We start from the raw sequence: 22,473 nt of genomic DNA, 5'->3' as shown, positions 1-22,473 counted from the left end.
AAGTGGTATTTGATTGCACTGTATTCTGCTTTCAATTGCAAATGCAGTTGTAACAGTTTGCTCTAAATTTATGTTTGCTTGATGATTCAGAATGCTGTTTAACTTTGGCAGATCTTTTGCAGTTTCCTGCAGCAGAATTTAATCTGATGTTGGGGGACACATTCAATACTTAACAACTCTAGAGAGTAGAGGAAAAAGTAGTCGGCTTTACTGGAAGTGAAAATATGTAATTACAGAGAAATGCTGTGAATGCCAGGATGGGGTAAATCTGCCTACCTACTGAGTAGCGCATCACAGAGAGCTGTTCATTCCCGTCTGTGTGGATAGAAACTAGATCTCTGGTTTCTGCGTCCAGAACAAACCACCTGTTAAGAAGTAAAATCAAAGTTTTCTTTAGCTATTAGCATTTATAGAAAAAAATGGTTGCTGACTTTTTCTCCCTTTTTAAAAAGAAATTTATTAAGCAGAACATTTTTCCCTCTTCTAATGGTGAATTCATCTTGCAAAGTGTTGCTAGATACAATATAAATATACTTATATGGGCCTCAGCATACTCTCATTTCTATTTAGGTATTCACTGAATGCCAACAGTGTCTCTTTGCGAGGCACAGTTCAAACAGAAAATGACAAGATGATCAGTGTTCTTGAAGATTACACTAGAGCCAGGGAAAAATAAACGAACAATTGAAAAGTAAACGAACAATTGAAACAAAGAACAATTAAGTGCCAACCCCACTGATGGTGACTATGTATAATAGAGGAACTCATAGAAGGAAAATGAATAATAGCAGACATAGAAAAACTTTTCACGAGGATGTAGAATATAGCTGAGCTGAACGCTGAGGGAAAGACATACAGGCAGTTCGGGCAGAAGAAGTGACAGCTGCAGCTGTGGAGGTGGGAAGGAGCAGGACAGTATGAACGTGGGAGGGAAAGGCAGAGGGTCATTCATTTGGTGTGATTTCAAAGGAACCAGCAGGGGACACTCTGCCTCTCCAATGCCCCCAACACCTGCACATGCAAACTCTTAAGTTCTTTGAGAGACAGTTTTTCATTCACATTTATAGGAAAAGTCAAAATGTAAAAGCCTCTTGAGAGGTTAAAACAATGACTGAAATCCAACTACATAATAAGTGACTCTTATCAGACCCTCTTCTAAAAGCACTTGAAGGAAGGGATGGTGCTTCAGAAGAGCATGGTGAGATAACTGGGTACAAAGCAAAGACTGGGAACTAAGGAAGGACAGCTAAGGGACAGATAAGGAAGAGGAGGGCAGGTTACAGACAGCATGCACAGCTGGCTGCAGGAGTTCAGAGCTGAGCACTGCCTGGCTCAGATCAGGCACTAAATAAGTATTTGTAGAATGTATAAATGAACACACATAAAGTAAGTCTGGAACATGACTAAGTTTTAGCAAAAATTATTTAATAGTAATGCAGAGTGTAGGAAGAAATGGTAGGCGTGGAAAGAATGGGACAAGATTACAAAAATAAAATCACTATCTTACTCTCATGTACTGGATGGAACAAGAGCAGCAAGTTTTATTTCTAATTCTTCAGATGGGAAAAATTCCACCAATAAAACAAATCATAATAACAGTTCCTTTTAATTTTGAAGCACTGTAACTAACACCTGGAAAGAGACCACTAAATTTAAAAAAATTTTATTTAGGAGAGAGGAAAGGCCCTAAAAGAATTAAAAAAAAAAAAGAATATTTGGTGATGTCGCTTAACATACCTCAACGTATTCAAGGTAGAAGATAAAAGACCAAAAGATCCCAACTTTTTGCCTATCACTGAAATCCCTCTCTAATTAAACGTGTTCATGAATGAATTAGTAACTTGTGAGCGGTGGACTGAAACTTCTATGTAGCTAATCAAGCTCATAAATACTGTCTCTTACCTAGGGAAGAAAAATAGCTTCTATTTGTAAATACTTGAGTTTATATAAACGAAAGCCAATCAGCAGGAAACTGGCACTTTGAAGCCCTGTGGTGAATGTCTGATCATTTCCATTTCCAAAGGTGAATAAGAAACACACTTTATTGCAGTTGGACAGTGCCCACAGATTATGGGTTTTGTCTGAGAATGTAATTCATTAATCAATTTTTATGGCTGCCACCGTGAAACTCCTCTGAGTCAAGAAATGCTAAAGCTGATGCCAAGTGAACTGCCTTTTCAAAACAGGGAACAAAATATCCCAAACTCAGATTGCACAGACACACCTAAATAACAGTGAGACATGGCACCACTCTGCAGGTATCAGGTTTCAGGTTTTAATGCGTTTATGAAAACTTTGCTATACTTTCTTAGGCATTTAAAATGATCAATTTTTATTTTGGAGAAGTTCCAACTGATACTGTCTTAAGACTGCTTCCAAGTCAGTTTAATTTTCCTAGGAAAACTGCAAACAATTTTGTCTCTTTGGAAACTCTCTTAAAAAGTAACTAAAAAAACTCCAGAATGTCTATTGGTATAATATGTAGAAACCTAAAACTCTGAGTCATTTACTGGTTAGAGATGGTAGCTCTCAAAAAAGAAAAAAAAACCCTGCCTACTTTTTCTGTTTCTTTACATATCAGGGATTAATTCTTCCACTTTTGGCAAGTAATTTTCAGTAATAATTAAATAACTTTGCTATTGAAAGTATACAACTTCCACATGGATCCCCAGCAATTATTTTAAAGCTCCCACCCTTTTCATCGCATGAGTTATGTTCTACCTTTAGAAAAGGCTTTCAGGCTCAGGACCTCTATCCCTAACAAAGGGATGCAGAGGATGACAACAAATCCTTTATTTTAGCAAAGGGAATTTCTAGAAATAATATTTAAGTTTTCACTGTGTTGAACTGTATTTTCAATGTAGTCTAGAGTATATACATTGGAGCTAAGGTTTTCCTTTAAGATAATTTGGAATCATTATGGGACTCTATATGATCTCAAGGACCTAATGGGTCTTTCTCAGAGATAGGAAAGCTTTGGCCACATATCTAAACTGTTATGACTTGTGAGTCAAGTACCTACACACAGCACCATCATTAACTTGATGATGACTTTTTAAAAAGACACTATATTGATTTGTTTAGAGGCAAAAAAGAATCATAAGATTTTACAGCTGGGAAGTATCATACTTTAAAGTCCCTGAATGAACATATAACTTTAAAATATGAGTTTAAAAATATTCATCATAATATGAAGTATGTCCTCTGGGTGGCAGGTTTGTAACTTTTCCCACCTGCTTCGTTATGAAGCTTCCACTTACAAGAACAGGGATGTGGCTTTTATAATCAGAAAACCACAGGGAAGAAAAGCCCAATTCAACCCTCTTACTTTATAAGTAAGAGCGCTGAAATCCTATGATGTCAAAGCACTTGACAAGCCACCAACCAACTAGTTAGTGGCAGAGCCAGGAGAGAGTGTCTGGCCCTTGTGCTTTTCACTACGTCACACCAAGGAAAGGTGTGATCCCATGGGAAGTGCTCGCTCTCTATCTCTGAGATACACTAACATTTAGAGATGCAGAGAAGAAAGGAGTCAGCAAAGGAGGCAGAATAGGAGTTTATAATCCAACTGGGGAGACAGTGAGTTCATACAGTAAATAGTTCAAAGTAAAACGAATTTCACAAGTACTAAGGATGATGAAGTTTCAGAGCAGGGAGTAATCACTAAGGATGGGGGCGTCTAGGACCTCGGCACATCAAATGTGGCGAGGACAGGTGGGGCATAAACAGGTGGAAAGGGGTAGGTAAGAAAACACAAAGAGGGCCGAAGTGTAAAGGACAACAACTTGACCATTCTGGGAGGCGTGGTGAGGGAGAGATTTTTAAATGGGCTTTAAAGGCCAGGCTAACAAGTTTGGATTCCACTGTTTAGGTATCAAGAAGCTTTTAGGAAAGTTCTAGTCCAGTTAGTTCATAGTTTCCTGAATTTGCTCAATCCATTCCTCCTGCTTGATATGAGCTCCTAACTCTTCACTGCTTCTTCAAGATTTCAGCGCTCCTTCAAGGCAGGACCCATCCCACCTCCTCTGGGAAGTGTTCTCTGACCACTAAGGCTCTCAGTCATTTCTCTGTTCATCTTCAAGCATTAGTGCCTGTTTATTCAAGTAATACTAAACTACAAATATGCCATGCTTGCTGTCTTTCTGTGTAGTATCTTATTAGGCTATAAGCTGCTCGGGTAGGGACCATGTCTCGTATTTCTTTGTGCCACTCCCTGCACATAGTGCTCCGCAGCCTGCCGGAGCTCAGAGCAACTCAGAACTGGAGCTACAACAAGGCAGAACTCAGGGAGATTCATGCTGATGGAGTTCAAAGACACTGTGCACCCTGGGGAAAAGTGAGCTCAGGAGTACCCACGGGCCAAGTTCAGCAACACCAAATTACAGGGGGAAAAAGCTATTCTTTTCTAATTAGAAGTTTTCTCTTTTAATTATGTCAAAGTGTCAACTAGTGCTAATACGCCTTTGACATTTCCCTTTTGAGCAGAAGGAACATTTCTTATGCTCAGAACCTTTCTAGTCAACAGTATCTGGTTAGAATTTGGTAACAGTACTTTAGCTACATTGCTGGTTTGCCAAGGTTACCGTCAAATCAAAGTAACCTTTAAAAACTATATAAAAAAAATAATAAAAAAAGATGAGTTGAGCTGGATCCCCAGTCTCTCTAGGTCTAAGGTTCTGTGATTCCATGTCAAAAACTAAATGAAATTCTATACCTACCCACTCACCAGGCTCATTTTCCCAGTCTGCTTCCTCGTCAAAGCTGTCACTGTCAATACAGACCAAAACCTTGGGGTCTCCTTTGAAGTCACCTCTCTCAGTCTGCCCACTCCCCTTTCCATCCTATATGGTTATTATACACAGTATGTTCTATATACTGCCTCAATTCCATGGATTTCTTTCTTTGAAACAATTTCCAACTTTGCTTTTTATTCTCCCTACCATCACTTCAAGTCTACTGACTTCTCGAACTCTGGGTGTCTCACTTCCATTTATCAGCCTATATAATGACTATGGCAAAAAACTCCTGCCTCTAATACTATATGTTGGTTTGGAAATAGAACTGGATCCAACCAAGAACAGATTAAAGTTCTGTGCAAACTTCTTGGGGATTTTGTCTGAGCTAATACACACCTATCATCCTGATGGGATGGCAAATATAGTTGTCATTTCTCTAAGGCCTGTAAGTGGTATAAAGATTAAGTGCCTTTTGAGAAACTAGTTTCAAAAAACAGGAAGAGAAGAAATGATTAACTGGGGTCTTGGAAAAATCAAGCAAAATGTATCTTACCAATAATTCAGAGATTATAAACTTTCATGTTCATAATGGTTCAGGCTCACATATATTGTGAGCTTTATGAAGAATTTTAAATTCCACCAAGAAACACAAATTTTAAAAAGTGACAGAACATTATATTTGAAAATACGTGGTACGCCTAAGTGTGATTTATTAATTAAGTAGTTTATGAGTCATTGGTTCAATAAATCTAAAATTTCGATAACTTAATGACTAACAATTACTAGTATATACTAATTTTTATCCATTTATATGCTTTAAGTCTTCATTTTGGTTTAGAGGATATCAGCCTTATTTAAAGCCTAATGAAGTGCCAATATTGCCAATACCAAAACCAGACAAAGACATCACAAGAACACTATGGACAAACACCCCTTTATCAATATAGATGAAAAAAATCTTGAACAAAATACTAACAAACTGAATCCAGTAACATATAAAAAGAATTACATGACCAAGTAGGATTTATGTCAGGAACACAAGGTTAACATTTGAAAATGAATTTATGTAATACTCCATCTTAATAAAGGACAAAAATGATGTTATCTCAATAGACCAGAAAAGGCATTTGACAAAATCCAACATTTTTTCATGATTAAATAAAATTCTTCAGAATAAAGAGCATCTATGAAAAACCCACATTAACATGATACTTCATGGTGAAAGGCTGAATGCCTTCTCTCAGAACTAGAGAACAAGATCAGGATGACCACTCTTGCCACTTCTATTCAATACTGTACTGGAGGTTCTGGTCAGGACAGTTAGGCAAGAAAAAGAAAAACAATTCAGCTCGGAAAGGAAGAAAACTATTATTTGCAGATCACATGATCTTATATGTATAAAATCCTGAGGAATCCACTAAAACAAACTATTAAAACTAAGAAACGAGTTCAGCAGAGGTACAGGATACATATAAGATCAATACACAAAAAGCAGTTGTATTTACATATTACCAGCAATGAATACTCCGAAAATGAGTGAGAAAACAATTCCATATAAAATGGCATCAAGAGAATGAAATACTTAGACATCATTTAACAAATGTGCAAATCTGTACCCTTAAAAACTAAAAACATCTTTGAAAAAAACTGAAGATCTAAATAAATAGAAAAATCCCTCCAGTCCATAAATTGGAAGACTTAATATTGTCAACATAGTGACAGTCCCCAAATTGATCTATAAAGAAAAAAAAAAATCCCTATCGAAATGCCAGCTAGCTTCTTTGAAGAAACTGACAAGCTGGTTTTAAAATTTGTGTGGAAATTCAAGGGATCCTTAATAGCAAAAACCATCTTGAAAAAGAACAAAGTTGGAGTACCCACATTTCCGGATTTCAAAACATTATGAAGCTATAATAATCAAGACTGCAGTATTGGCATAAGATGGACACACAGATCAATGTAATATAACTGGGAATCCAGATTGAATGGTCAACTGATTTTTGACAAGGGTGTCAATACCACTTACTGGGGAAAGAATAGTCTTTTCAGTCAATGGTGTTGTAACAATTGGATATCCACATGCAAAAGAATGAAGCTGGATATCTACCTCACGTCATATACAAAGATTAACTCAAGATGAATCACAGATCTAAAAGTAAGAGCTAAAACTATAAAACTCTTTGAAGAAAACAGTAGTAAATCCTTATGACCAAAGACAAGAGAAAGAGTAGATAAATGGGACTATGTAAAATTTAAAACTTGTGCAACAAATGTTACCATCAAGAAAGTGAAAAGACAACCCTTGGAATGAGAAAATATTTGTAAATCACATATCTGATAAGGTACTGAGGGGGCAGGTATAGTTCAAATGGTAGAGTGCATGCTTAGCATACACAAGGCCCTGGGTTCAATCCCGAGTACCTCCTCTAAAAATAAATAAACCTAATTACCTCCAACCCCCTCCTCAAAAAACAAAAAAACCCCCTAAACTGATAAGGTACTATATCCAGACTATATAAAGAACTCTTACAACTCAACAATAAAAAGGCAAACCAATTTAAAGATGGGCACAGGATATGAATAGATATTTCTCTAAAGAGGCTATACAAGTGGCCAATAAGCAGATGAAAAAGATATTCAACATCATTAGCCATCAGAGAAATGCAAATCAAAACCACAATGAGGGGAGAGGGTATAGCTCAGTAGTAGAGCTCCTGCTTAGCATGGACTAGGTCCTGGGTTCAATCCCCAGTACCGCCACTTTAAATAAATGAATGAATGAGTAAATAAATCAATCAAATTATCCATCCCCTGCAAACAACAACAACAACAACAACAACAACAACAACAACAAAAAACCCACAATGAAAAAGCATTTCACACCCACTAGGATGGCTATAATCAAAACACAGGCAATGACAAGTGTTGGCGAGGGTGTGGAGAAACTGGAACCCTCATACTTTACAGGTAGAATTGTAAAATGATGTAGCTGTTGTGGAAGACAATTTGGTAGCTCCTCAAAATGTTACACAGAGTTATCAGCAACTCTATCCCTTGGTATAAAGCCAAGAGAGTTGAAAATATATGTCCACACAAAAACTTGTGTATGACTGCATTATTCACAGGAGTCAAGAAGTGGAAATAACTCAACTGATAAAGAGGTGTATCCATACAGCAGAGTATTTGGTGACAAAAGGGAATGAAATACTTATACATGCTATACAACGTGGATGAACCTTCAAAACAATGTTGAGTAAAAGAAATTAGTCACAATGACCACATATTGTATGATTCTGTTTATATGAAATGTCCAGGATATGCAAACCTATAGTAACAGAAAGTAGATCAGCTGCTCACGCCTGGAAGTGGGGGGAGGTAATGAGGAGAGACTGCTAACTGGCTCAGAGTTTCTTTCTGGGTTAATGAAAATGTTCTGAAATTAGCTTGTGACGAAGGTTGTTACAACCCTGTGAACTTCCTAAAAACTACTGAACTGTAGAAATGGGTGAATTTTATGGTATATGAATGGTATCTCAATAAAACTGTTGAAAAAGAATCCTTACTATATGAGGATTAGCAATGTTAAGGAAGTACTAGGTACACTTAGGGCCATGAATTTTTTCACCTTAGAAATTATATCAGTAATACATTCTTTTAAAATGATAATTTTATTTATCATTGTGATAATATATTCACACTTGTGCTTACTTCTTGATTATAAGAAATAGAAGATTTCCAGATCTGGATGTGAGGGCATCTTTAAACATTTCTGCTAGTCACCTTTTCTGGATCATGCACAATTTGGATACGCGTTTCATTATACTAAAAACAAAATTCCTTGCTCCGAGTGTGACTTTTTTCAAGCTTAAGGTCAGTGATAATCTGAATGGCTACACTGAGGAATTTTCAGTTTTAGACAGTACAGGCAGGCATTCACAGACCCGTGTAAAAAATAATAAAGGAGAACGTTTTCTTAAGAATCAACAGAATCTAATTAGGTATGAAACCAAATTTAGGAGTTATGTATAAAATGAACGCTGATAACTACATCTCCCCTAGATTCTAAATAATCCCCAACTCCATACCAGAAAGAACAGACAGCAGTTCTTATTTAGTTACTGCATCACTCATTCATAAGGTGTTTTCTACTCATCTCCAAGAGGAAACCGGCTTAACTTTAGCTTAAGTCACTTAAATTAAGTGACTTCTCATTTTAAGCCTGTTCATGATGAAGCTTTAATATAAACAGTTATACTCAATATTAGAAAGTAATTTCAGTTAGTTGAATCAGATCAGTTTTTCCTTAAAAACTGGGGCTCTGTATGTACACGTATGCCTATATTGTACATTCATCCAGTGAAGGGGTGAGTCTTAACGATTCACGTCCTTCTAGCCCTTACTACTCCATTTGGTGTTTAACTCCTTCTTATATATAGTGGGGTTTCTGCTTTGCACTCTGATGTAGCCTGAATGCCCACAATAGTGTCTAACAAATGGTAGGTGCTCAATGAATAATAACTGAATGACTGAGTATATACAACAGAAAGAGCAACAAGTATATAACTGTGCCATTTAGAAGATTAATTCTCCAGATCAGATTGTGAACATGCCTGAATAACGGTTACACATCCCACCAGTTTGATCACTCAGCTCACATTTCCCTTAAAGACCCTACCTGCCTGAGTGCGTTCCTATGGCCACCACTGTGCCACTTGGATGAAAATCTGCACAGTGTCCTGGTTCCTAGAAGAGAGACAGACAGCTGTTGGGGAGTACATGAGAAAGTCTCCCTAGATCTATGGGAATAGTGGCAAAACATATTTGAAAATAACTTGTTTCACATAAACATGGAATCCCAATCAACTTTATCATAGCCAATGGGAAATACCACATGGACATGACAGGAAAAAGAATTTCAGAGCAGGAAGGGGACATGCTGGCAGAGTGGTGGGGGAAAGGACAACCAGCTTGTGGCTAGGCACCGGAACAATGGTAAGGCTAATAACAAACACCTGTACAGTTCTTTAGAGTCTGCAAAGAACGTGTCTACACCTTTTAGGCTAGAAAAGGTGGCTATCTGGGTGGGGTAGGGAGAACATACAGTAAGAGACCAACCCAAAAAGAAGACAGTAGAGTCTGTTAGTGAGCAGTCCTTACTGAAAACTGCACCACCACCAGAGGCCTAAACTTTCCCAGAACAATTAATGCTCTATAAAGATGTGAAATATTTTTGATTTTTACTAGAAAAATTGAGCTCTGTCCTGTTAATTTGCTTTTTTGGAGTGGGTTCATGTTGTACTTTGTGCATAAACACTCTCCCCTTTCCCCTTCCCCTTTACTGAGTTATGTAAATACATCTGGTTTTAATCAATGCTGAGTCCTTTTTGCTTTGCTGCTATCAACTGCCAGTTTAGGGAGTTTCTGTGGGGAGATTATTATCATATTTTTGCTTTACTCACATCTACGAGCCTGGTCCATTCCAGCCTGTGTTCCACTGAGTTCCACATGCACACCTGTCTGTCCTGAGCACATGTCAAGAGCAAATCTTTGAAGGGATGTGTGGCAAGACCCCAAAGCTCATCTGTATGACCCTGAAAATGAAATACATCCAGTGTAATAAGAAACAAAGGGTATCATCAGAAATATTCAGGCAATGGTTAAAATCATACAACTTACCTGTACTTCTATTTGGAAGCCGTCATTAAACGTTCCCCGTAAAATAAAGTTCCGTGATGTGCCTACCAAAAATTGATCTGCCTTTCCTTCTGCTACAGCTCTGATTGTTCCATACTGATCAGGAACCTAAAAAAAAAAATTTGTAAAGTCACCATACACATACTCACCTGCATTAGTTATCACTTGAAGACTGCTGTTATAGCTGGAAGCAATGATGGAGTAATAAATGACAGAACTTCAAATTTGAAAATAATAAGGTAAAATCTTATGCTAATAAATGATGTGTTCAATTACATTTTATTACACAGAAGTTATAATGCATTACCAACATTCTTTGCTTCAATTATTAATTCATCTTTTATATAATTTCAAGAGTTAAGGATTAGGAGTAGGAGATAAAAGGGTAAGTTCTAGTAGATCACATGAAAACTGTGGTCTCATTTTATTACTTACTGGTTATATTATTTTGGGTTAAGTCATTTGGCCTGAGACAAATTTCTTTCTCTGTAATACAGGGATATATTTTCTTGGAAATGAAGCCTAAAAGCAGTACTATCAGAATGCTGTTTTTCAGAGGAGATTCTGTCTGCAAAGCACGTTATATGTAGACAAGACTGAGCATAAATTCAACATTTAAGTCATGAAAATATGGAAGCAATATTAAACTGTGAGATTTGCCTTTGCTCTGACAATCATTGATCTAAAACACTTCTTAGCTAAATCATCTCCTGAGATCTCAATTCAATTAGCATACTTTTACTGAGCACATAACACCTGTCAGGTTTTATGGATATGCTTGGTTCATGGCATGAAGCAGACATACACAATTGGCATTATCATTAAGCCCAATGTTTAGAAGATATTTTTTCAAGTTTTAAATAAAATTAAACTGGTCATCTTGTATACCTTGAAGCAGGATACACTATTCGATGAATGTTAAATTTTAAGTTTGTATGGTTATATTTTTGGATCACTAAAAAATAACCTGAGAAATAAGTAACAGCCACTTAATTATTCTGCACATTTTTCTTATTCCTTCAAATTATTTTGTTTAGTGAATGATCCTTTTTCTCTTGTTTATTTCAAGGGAATAAAATGACAAGAATGTACATCAAATTTCCCAGAAAAGTGTAAGTTATCTTAATGTGGGGTAAAAATACATGAGTTTAGAGGGTTTAACATCGAAAAATTTTTATGTTCCATTTTCATCCTTACCTCTATTTCTCTTTCAGGATTCAGATCATGATCCCACAGAATTATTTTTCTGTCTTTTCCACCTCCAGTTAATAACATCCCATTTCTCATCTGACAAAGTGTAAACACACTGCCATCATGAGCTTTGATTTGTTTACTGATCTGATAAACACCTAATATGATGAGAAAAAATAAAAACACTAGTGATAATATTTTCCATCAAATTTTAGTGTCTTTCTAGAAGAAAACTTTAGCAGAACTACAGAGTGAATAAGCAAAAGTTTCTATAACTCAACAATCAAAAAACTGTTTTCAGCAATCTTCTGCAAGGCAGGTAGTAATGCTTAATACAACCTTTTGCATTCCTGTCAATATTTAGCTACTTAGAAAATATTTCGAAATACATTTTTACAAAAAGGTAACTAATACAGTGATAATTTCACAGACAACAGAGGCTACACTAGCCTCAGAACTTAACTATCTCTTATAATCATCTCATACAGTGGTTAGGGTAGGGATTACTCTTCTAATTTTAGAACTAAGGAAACATAGATGTAGATTTGGCTTAACCAACACCACATAGTTAGCTAGTGACAAAGTTGTCACTAGGACTCATGTTTCTTTACTCAATGTTCCTTTAAGTTTGCAAAAAAGCCTTCATTTCCTGCTGGGAAGAACCATTAATATTTAACATTTAACCACTGTTGACCTGGAGGCCTTCTGCTCTGCCAAGGATAACCCCTTTTATTTGCTGAGATATAGGGCACCGGGGAAGGTATAGGCAGGGGAGGCACTGGCGGCTTGGAGAAGTGACTTTTGACCAACCAAAGTATTTTAAAAACTGATTCAGCTATACCAATGTAAAGCTGAATGACAGCCCAGCTTTCTTGTATATTTGAAAGTTGCTAAGATAGTACATCTTAAAAGTTCTTATCACAAGAAAAAAATCTAACTATGTGAAGTGATGACGTTAACTAAACTCACTGTGGCAATCATTCTGCAATATAGACAAAACAGTATGTTGTATACCTTAAGCTTATACAATGTTATATGTCAGTTATATCTCAAAAAGACTGGAAAAAATTGTTCATATTCTAAAACTGTTCATTAACTGATAAATGGATAAATAAAATGTGGTATGTTCAGATCATGGAATATTATTCAGCCACAAAAAGGAATCAGGTACTAATACATTCTGTAACATGGATGAATTTTGGAAAAATTAAGGTTTAAGTGAAATAAGCCAATTACAAAAGATCACACATTGTATGATTCCATTTTTATAAACTGTCCAACACAGGCAAATTCATAGAGACCAAAAGTAGACAAGTTGGTGCTAGGCACTGAGGGAAGGGAGGAATGGGAAGTGAGTGCTAATGGATAGTGTTTCTTTTTGGGGGTGATAAAAATGTTCTGAAGTTAGAAAGTGGTGATGGCTGCACAATGCTGACTAAATTAAAAATCACTGAACTGTACATTTTAGAAGAGTGAATTTTATGGTATGTGAAGTATATCTCAATAAAGCTGTTACTGAGATTGTTCATTTTTACTCATCTATTTGAGCTGCCATTAAATTGTTAAAATTAAATAAAATTTGTAGGGCTTTGGTATCCTAAAAAATTTATACTACAGCTGACTCTCAAAATTACTCAGTGTGAGGCTGCTAGGGGTACAAATACTTAATAGATGGGTATATTTGGCAGTGAGAAAGGAAAGGGTTTGCCTAATTTGGAGTAGAGCTTGCCTTATTCAGCAGAGCTGGGAGCAGAACTCCAACAAACTTGCTATTCAGGTCAACTGCCTCGGCTCACATCAACATTCATCACCTAAAAATACTTTAAACATTGAACAACATGACTGTGACCAGTAGGACAGCCAGCCAATTATCTATCATGGATCTGATGTGACCAAGAGAGAAAGAACATCTGAGAGATGTGAATTTTCTGGGAGTATTGCTAGCTTTATTTGGGCATTTAAAAGTGGAAAAAAGGGAGAGCAAAGGGCTTATTTTCTCATGCATGGTCAAATTAATATGAGTAGTCTGAAAGTACCATGGTACCATGTAAAAAATTACAAAAAAAGCAGAGGTGTGGCATTTCACAGCTCTCCATCAGAATGTAAGAAAATGAAATACAGTTTTTTATTTTTAATTCAGCCTTCCATACTTCTAAACATGCCAAAAATCTTGTTAAACACTTAAGATCTTCCTAGAAAGATGGAATCTTAGGAAACAGAAAATAAAACAGAAGGACAAATGTTTCATCAGGAATAAAAATACTTAATATAAGTAGTCAACACTGTGAGATTCCCACTTTCCACTTCCTATTCCAGGATAGTTATTTCCTGAGGAGGACCTATATTAAAGCTAAAAAAAAAAAAAATCTGTGCTTTAAATTTAAATTACCAAAGGTTCCTTTAGATAGTATTTACCTATAAAACAAATTTACAGTCCAAGATTCCCTTCTCATGAGCCTATATTTCTGACATTCTAGTTTAAGCCAAATGTTTGAAATACCTGCCAAGAAAAATAATTATCCTTGAATTTAAAAACCTATTATACCTCCAGGCACAATCATGGCCAAGTGTATCCAAGCTTAATTGCAAATTCCCCCTTTCTTCTCAACTCTAACAGAAACAAAGTTTCCATAAAAAGCAAGTTTACCTTGACTGCCAAAAAAAGATCATTTGGAAGGCTTCCTTTGCCTGTTTAACTACAGAATCAAATGTCAGGGAGACTTTGAAATTTATGTTATATTCTCAGCAAAGGGCAAACGGGCCCATGTTGACTATTTGGAGAGCAGGCAAAATGCTGGTGTTTCTTGGTTCCTTAAAGGAACTTGGCAAAGATTTAAGAATAATGAACATTTTATGGTAGTGTAGATACTCTCAACTTCCCCCTCTCCCACTTAAAAATTACGAATTATTCACATAAGAATAATTTTGAACTATTTCATGTATGTCAGAAATAACAAATACCTTGTATCCATGTAAGAAAAATACTGAAACAACCTAAGTGTTGATCGAAAGATGAATGGATAAAGAAAATGTGGCATGTTCATACACATACACACAGACACACACACACATACAGAGGAATGAAAAAGAAGGAAATCCAGCCATAGCAACATGGATGGACCTTGAGGACACTATACTAAATGCAGTAAGTCAGAGAAAGACAAATTTTATATGATCTCACTCACATGTGGAATCTAAGAGAAATGAACTCACAGAAGCAGAACAGACCAGTGGTTGCCAGAGGTGGGGCAGGAGAAGGTGGTCAAAAGGTACAAACTTCCAGTTATAAGTTATAAAGATTCAACACATAGCATCATGACTATAGTTAACAATACTGTACTGTGTATATTTGAAAGTTGCCAAGGCAGCAGATCTCAAAAGTTCTTATCACAAGAAAAAAATATAACTGTGAGGTGATGTTAACTAAACTTATTTCAGTAATCATTTTACAATATATACAGTTATCAAGTCATTATGTTATATACCTTAAACTACAATATTATACATTATAAATGTTGTAAAACTGGAAAAAAGAAGTAGAAAATAATAATTACTTTGAAGATTTCTATTAATTTACATTTAAGGTAAGGAAAATGGTTTGGAAGCAAGGAGAAAATATGCAGAGCTTATGAGGCATAAAACAGTTTTGGTTTGTCTGTTATTTACTAGAATAAAAGGATTAGCTATGAAATTATACTTCTGCCATCCAAAAATGTCCCTTTATCAATTCGTGATATCACAGTATACTCAAATTTTGGCTGGTAAGACTGCCATCAGTACAGAAATATCATTTTAGGGAATACGCAAACTAGATCAATTTACTAAAATTTCTGGCAAGAATTTAAAAATAGAAACTAAGAGCTTGTGTTCTGATCTGGGCCCAAACCCTTTCCAGCTATACTTACATAACTGGAAACACCAAATATAAAGGAAAAACCTACATTCTCAGCAAGTTTGCCCGTAATAGGGTCAGTCATGTAGCAGATTTCAAGTGCCCAGTAGTTTACAAGATTAGAATTTCTTTTTGTGCATATTCAGATTTTCTTTGCACAAAGGTTAAGCCACAAGTTTTTCAGACAAAAAACCAAAATAAAAACAACCTCTGAACCTCTCTGCCTGCCTCTCACCCCACAGGCTAAAGCTAGTGAAGGGTTACACGTATACCCAAACTCTGCTCAGTGGTAGGACAACATGTCAACAATTTAAGTCACTGTTTTGATATACAATGCTATTCCTGGCATTTCTTATACTGAATAAATGTTAAGGTAAAAGACAAGAGAGGTCAGTGGGGAAGGAGCTGATAATACCATTCTTCTTTCTTTTCCCTTAAGGATCTTCAACTCAGAGCTTCTGGGTCGGTGAACACTCAGAGGTTTGGGGAGAGTGGCCTGCCTGGAGAGGGCATGGCACCTCTGCACCCCTTTCCCATGCCTTGCCCTGCGCATCTTTCCCATCTGGCTGTTCCCGAGTTATCTCCTTTTATCATAAACTGGTGGTGTACTTTATGCTGGCCACAGTGCTCAGGTCATGTGTCAGTCCTGGAAGGAATCTGACATGACGATGCCTCAAACTGCACATATGGTTATTTGCTCGCACTAAAGATGACAGTGAAATACTTGGAAGGTCATCAAACTGAAGTCAGAGAACCCCTTTCAATTGCTAGCTCTGAAGACTTTGGGTTAATTAATAAATGCCTTCAATTCTTAGTATCTTTGTATGAGAAAAGGGCTGTGAAGTGGAATAAGATGATGTCACAAATATAAACAATCTGGAACAGGGGCACAATAAATGCTGAACTTGCACCTTAACAGCCTGGGGTATTCAGCAACTCCAACGTAACATTTAGGTTTTTGTTGTTTTATTTCGACAAAAAGTCAACTGAATGATGTTTTATTCCCGGCTCAGCAGTTAAGTTTTTAAGTGTGGTACAGAAGAAATAGAAAACTGTGTTGGAAAATTATTTTAAACTAAATTATTAATGTTCTAAGTCTTACTAGAAACAAGCAAATGACTTATTTTTTGGTATAAAAAATATACAGATACTCATACTGAATTTTTCATTTCAGGTAAAAATACACATGGATTTCTATCTCCTAGTTTTCTTTCTTTCTTTTTTAATCATGTGAATTTCCTTTGAGAGAACTGTTTTGTTCCCAGCATCAATAAACTTGAAAACGTCTACCTTTGTTTACCATTTTGAATAACTGTTTCTGATCACAATGTGAAACAGCTCAAAGATGCCATCCTTCCTATTTAACTGCTAGACACAGTACACTACACAAATTAAATCTACATAAGTATCTGTTGATCAATGATGTATATGTATATTATAAAAAGTTTGGTAATTTCAGATTTTGAGCATTAAAAGTAATCTCTATCCTACATTAAAAAACTTCTGAACCCACTGCAATTCTTTTTAAATGTGATTTTTAAAACCTAAACTGAATGAGAGAGGCTAAGAATGCATGGCCAATAATGGAGATCAGGGGTCACTGGTAACACAACTTGAAGTTTGTTGTTTTTTTTTTTTAACTTCTGAACACATCTAATTCAATTCAACCGCCAAACTTAAAAATTCAGGTGAACAGAAATGGAAAACACTAATCTAGTATATCTCCTAAAAAATACAGTATAAAAATCTTCACAATCATAAGACACCTACAATTCTATATTCAAATTCCACATTTTAGTGAAAATGATGCTGTCATCAGTACTACTCAACTTTTACTCCTACAGTGACACCCAAAGGTAAGATTAAAGTCATTTCCTTAATAAAACGTTTAACAAATAATTTTCAAACAGCTAGTACCAAGTGCCAGACAACGTGCTGGCCCTGAGAAAGTCTATCTGGGAAGCCAAGACATGTAAATTGGGTCTTTCCTTCCAAGCAGGGAGACAAGGGTTCTGCTATTCGTAGGTCACTTGGGATTTCCTGGTCTGCTGCAGAGGCTCCAGAAAGACAAAGGGAAGGAGTGTTTCAGTGTTTAATGTGAGGCAGATAAGGGAAGCAAGGGGCATGCTGCTCCGCCAATCCCCCGGGGAGGTGTCTCAGGAACCCTAGGTTGGTTCCACGTCGCCTTTGTCTCTCCTTTTTGGGGGCAACTCACAGACAGACTGGTTCGACCAGTTCTCTTCCTACTGCTACCACTTACTGCTGCTAGTGAAGAATCTCTGCTCCCAGCCTACCGATTTTAGAAAAGGTCTCTAATTTTTCTCTCATAACCTTCTGCTTCGAAGGAAGTACATGGTACTCTGGGCTTTTTTCCCCCCAGTTTTTCTGTCCTTAAGCAGTAAGGAAAAACAGGATTGAAAAAAGGCTATTTTCAATGATTTCCTCTAATTTTATCATCTACCACAGAAAAGGGTAAAGTGGAGCGGTGTATTTGGGTGCAAATGGGGTTTAAGAAAAAAAATATATCTGTATATTTGAGGTAAAGCTGAATGAATGCCAAGGCCAACTACTGGGGTGGGAGGAGGGGCTACAGAGAGAAAAAGAAAAAAGGAGATTGAGTTTATTCTTTTTCCCTCCCCTCTACCATTTTATCACATGGCCGTGCATACTGTTCTCAAAGATCTCTCCAGACCCAGCCCAGTGGAGAGTAAATCCTGTAGTCTTACTATGTTGGGAAAGGGAGGAAATGTGCCATAAATGTACTAATTGGGACAACGTGTCCATATTACAAATAACTAAGAGTAATCAATAGTTGTTAAGAAAAGGTCCATGGAAACATCCTTTTGTGAGGTGAGAATAATAATTTTAATCACTAATTGTTTAAAAAATGATACCTCTAATTTTATAGGTCTTTGGTTTTAGTATTCATATATTATAATAAATCCAATTTCCACAGGCAAGTCAAAGGTTTCCAGCTGGATCCTAATTCTGAAGTAGAATTCTGAAGCAATGGAGTCTGATTATGTGATGCTTTACTATATTACTATTCTTACATTATCCATTAAAAGTAACAACTTCAAGTTTTCAATGGAGAGCTGCTTTTACTGAGGGCAGTATCACCCTGCATGACCTCCACCATTTAGCCATGTTAGATACCTCAGCCTTCTAAAGCTCCAGTCTCAGGATGAAATGTAGGCTGCTGCTTTCTGTCAAGGACACTTTTTCTTCCTTCTTAGGCCCAATCCAGCTATTCTCATCTCTCTCTCTCAAGATTTTTAACCTCCTTTTTTTCACTGCAATTCCCATTTTACTTCCAGGTTTTAGGCAACCTTAAAGACTACTGGTTCATTCTAAAACTTTATTTTCCATTTCATTTTCAACTGAGATCCTCCAAATTCTCCATTTCGAAACTGGCTATTCTATATACCTGGCTGTTCCACAGCCTTAATGTTGAAATTGCAATTGCAATGGTCTTTTCTTGGTTCTTATTCTTCTTGATCTCCCTATAAGCACTGAGACTCCTGGTAACTCTCTCTTTTCTTGTTCAGGGGCACTAAATAAAGAGTTTCATCTGCTAACTTAAAAAAAAAAATCCTACTTCTGTAAATCCTCGCAGGATCTTTTCTGGTCATCTAACTGTGGGACAAAGATTCCTTGGCCTCATAGCTCTTTTCTCTTTCGTGGTGATCTCAACCAGTTTTAAAGATTCTTGTGGATAACTCAGAAAATCTGTATCTTTAATCCTATTTGAACTTTCAATGGCTTACTATGTGAGTTTAAACTGGTAAGAGAAGTTACAAAACACTACTATTTTTTAAAATTCTATTTCCTTCATGCTGGCTATCTCTTGCTTCTGTTAACACATGACAGATTTATTCACACTATCCTGGATGCCTCACATTCATATCCATCTTTCTCCCTTTACTTGCACTGTTTCCCTAATGTCTTGTACATTCATTATGACTAAGCTTAAATACAATTTCTTCTGTGAAGGCTTCACCAAACACTGAAGATTTGGGATGATTTCTCTCTTTATCTTTATACTGCTTAAATTAACATGGATCTGTAATATCTCTTTCTAATGATTTTGTATTAACCTTTTGGAAGGAAAGGTGCAACATAGTCAAAATGTAGGTTATATATGCTTAATAAGTAACTGGGTGAGTAATTTGATAAAAAAAAAAAAAGTGAAAAACACAGTCATGGAGAACCTTTAAAATAAAATGTATGTTCATGACTCTCATACTGTTTCCGTGCAGCTCACTCTCTCCTGGTCTGGGTAAGAGATGGGCCTGCGACTGAAGTATGTGCAAATTAAAAAGAATGACTTTAGTATGAGAATACTGTACCTTTAGGCCCTTTCCCAGGTGTGGGTTCTACAGTAGTTTTGCTCCATATAAGTATGACTCCACCTGAGTCTCCAGTAAGAACATCTCCATTCCCCAAGAATGCTAAACACTGCACAAACTTTGGTTTATCGTATTTCTACAATGAAACAATGAGAATTTTTAGTTTTCCCTTTGGCATGATGATGTTATGCTTACTCAACAATGAAAAAATTAAAGTTTTATAATGAAGTTTTAACATTCTGATACCTACCCCAAAAATTCCCTGTTTTCTTGCTAGTGAATTACCACTCCAGGTCCAAAAAAAAATATGAGATTTACCACATGTTATTATGGTATTTGCATCTGTTGGATGGAATTCCACAGCCAAAACAACTTCATTTGTTGTCTGTGGAAAGAAAAATTAAGTTTTAGATGAATGTATATCCTTATCTCCATTAAGTACCAATCACAGGTACTGATAATCAAAGACAGGGGAAAATCTTAAGGAAATGACTTTTCATCCAAGATCTATTTTCCTGAAAAACTTTAGTAGTAGATTTTTAGTATAATGATTTAAATTTGATGCCTTTATCCTATTACAGCATCTTTTATGCTATCTATATATAGTAACTCTGCACTAGGAAGGTATTTATATGAATTACAGTTTTAGATTATTTTAATTTCTTGCACCTTCAGGGAAAGGTACACTAAAACTAGTAAATGAAAGTGCAATGCACATTCTGTCTTAAAGACAATGCCACTTCAGTCTTAAAAAAACCCAATTTTATTCTTCTTTGTACTATTATTATGGATGATTCATTTAACAAATATATCTGATAAAGAGATTCATCCTCAGGTTGAAGGAAGGCACAGAATGGTCACTACTGATTCCTAAAGAATGAAAAAACAAAATGCAAAAGGCTTTTATGCTCATTCCTCAAAAAAACCTAGAAAAAACCAAGAGTTAAGTTTAAAAGAACTGGAGTGAGAAAGGAAGAAAGCAGCCTGGAAAGTCACAAAGTAAGTACAAGTACAGTTTTTTCACTGACATACTGAATTGAGGATATTTTTAAAACAGTATGTATATTTCTAAATGTTCAGTAAATCACAACTGAATTCTTACTAAATTGATGCTTTATGGTAAAAACACCTATTCAAACTTAACAGTGAGGTAAAACATGCTTGTAAAGCTGTTTATTGTTAGCCGGTGTTCATCTGCAGGGTGATCAATGTTTATTTTTTAACTCAACAAAGAACTTTACGTGTATGGAAGCCTTTCCTTACTGCAAACCAATATGGTAAACATGGTAATCTTAGGAACAAAGTGATTTAAAGAAATACATTTTACATTCTTATACTAATAAAATGACACTTGAAAGAACTGATGTAAATTTTAAAATTTTCCCATGGCTTAACAGCTTCACAAATTTTATACTTCTATTACTAACATTTGAGCAAGAGAGCCTTGTATAGCTACATAAATAAAACTCAAGCTATCCAATCTAAATGCTTTTTCTCCTTAACTAGATTTAAGATTATAAGATAAAGGAAAAGGACAGTAACTTTTCTTATACAATTCTCCACAGTGATTAGTAAGGAACTATACATACCTAGTGGGTCAAAGTATATTTTATTTTTTTATATATATACTTCTTTGGGCTTATACGTAGGAGTGGAACAGGATGGGTCAGAGGGTATGCATACGTGTGTGTTCACCTTAACTAGGTAATGTCAAATAATTTTTCAAAATGGCTGCACCAATTTCCATGACCAGCAGCAGTATATGAGAGTTTCAGTTACTTCACATCCTCACCAGTCTTGGTGATTTTGTCTATTCTTACCCATTCATATTTCTACATGTATTCATCTTGCCATCTTCTATGAAAATCATGCTGGAGTTCTGACTATACTGAATGTATAGATAATACACAGAGAAGTTACATCTTTACCATATTGTCTTCTATCCATTATTACTGTATAATCCTCTGATTATTTAGGTGTTCCTTAATTTCTGTCAATCAGGTTTTGAAGTTGCCTTACTGAATTTTAAACTTACATAAGTAAACAAGTAATGCATCAACGGCCCAAATCCTTGTGACTTAAGCAAGGACAGAGCTCACATACAGAAGAACAAAATAAGGTCAACACACAGGGAGGAGCCAAGAGGAGAGAGAGAGAGAATCAGTAGTCTAGTCCCCCAGTCAAGTCATTCCTGAGGCAAAACCTCCCTCTGATCTTTAGTAGAGGTTTTCTTTTCCTCCCTCAACATGAATCAATAAATTCTCCTTAAGTTTGCTTTAGTTGTTTTGAAGTCATCTGCAATGAAAGAGTTCTAATACAGACAGCTGGGAGAAAGAGTTGAGAGAATCTGCTGACTGACTGGGCGTGAAAAGTGAGGGAAAAGGAGTCATGAATGACGCCCAAGTTTCTAGCCTGGGCAACTAAATGGAATGTAATGTTAATTATTGAGAGGCAAATCTAGTTGGGGGCTAAGAAATTTGATTGGTACAGATTTGGACATGTTGCTCTTGATTTGCAGGATGAGGCATTCAAATAAAGATGCCCAGGAGGCAATAAGAAATATAGGTTTAAATCTGTGAGAGAGATCTGGGCTGGCGTTAACAGACATGGG

General features: G+C 36.2%; 1 protein-coding gene and 1 long non-coding RNA gene across 4 annotated transcripts in view; one reads left to right on the top strand and one right to left on the bottom strand.

Annotated features, from left to right (window-relative positions):
* Positions 1–22,473, bottom strand: part of EML4 (EMAP like 4) — a 125,358-nt gene that overhangs the window by 11,985 nt on the left and 90,900 nt on the right. For all 3 annotated transcript variants that reach the window (XM_010967700.3, XM_045504853.2, XM_010967704.3), the window contains 7 exons: positions 20,113–20,247; positions 19,863–19,998; positions 11,628–11,779; positions 10,413–10,538; positions 10,196–10,327; positions 9,412–9,479; positions 277–365 (listed from right to left, as the gene is read on the bottom strand). In XM_010967700.3, coding sequence (XP_010966002.1) covers positions 277–365; positions 9,412–9,479; positions 10,196–10,327; positions 10,413–10,538; positions 11,628–11,779; positions 19,863–19,998; positions 20,113–20,247 — 838 coding nt within the window. The remainder of the gene's footprint in view (positions 1–276; positions 366–9,411; positions 9,480–10,195; positions 10,328–10,412; positions 10,539–11,627; positions 11,780–19,862; positions 19,999–20,112; positions 20,248–22,473) is intronic.
* On the top strand, positions 10,525–16,206 carry LOC123612050 (uncharacterized). The gene is made up of 3 exons (XR_006719211.2): positions 10,525–10,669; positions 11,500–11,542; positions 15,953–16,206. It is a non-coding gene; the product is annotated as an uncharacterized LOC123612050 (long non-coding RNA).

The sequence above is a fragment of the Camelus bactrianus genome, chromosome 15 (genome assembly GCF_048773025.1).
Source record: "Camelus bactrianus isolate YW-2024 breed Bactrian camel chromosome 15, ASM4877302v1, whole genome shotgun sequence".
NCBI lineage: Eukaryota > Metazoa > Chordata > Mammalia > Artiodactyla > Camelidae > Camelus > Camelus bactrianus.
Note: the sequence above shows the minus strand (reverse complement) of the source record. Positions and strands in the feature narration are given on the sequence as shown.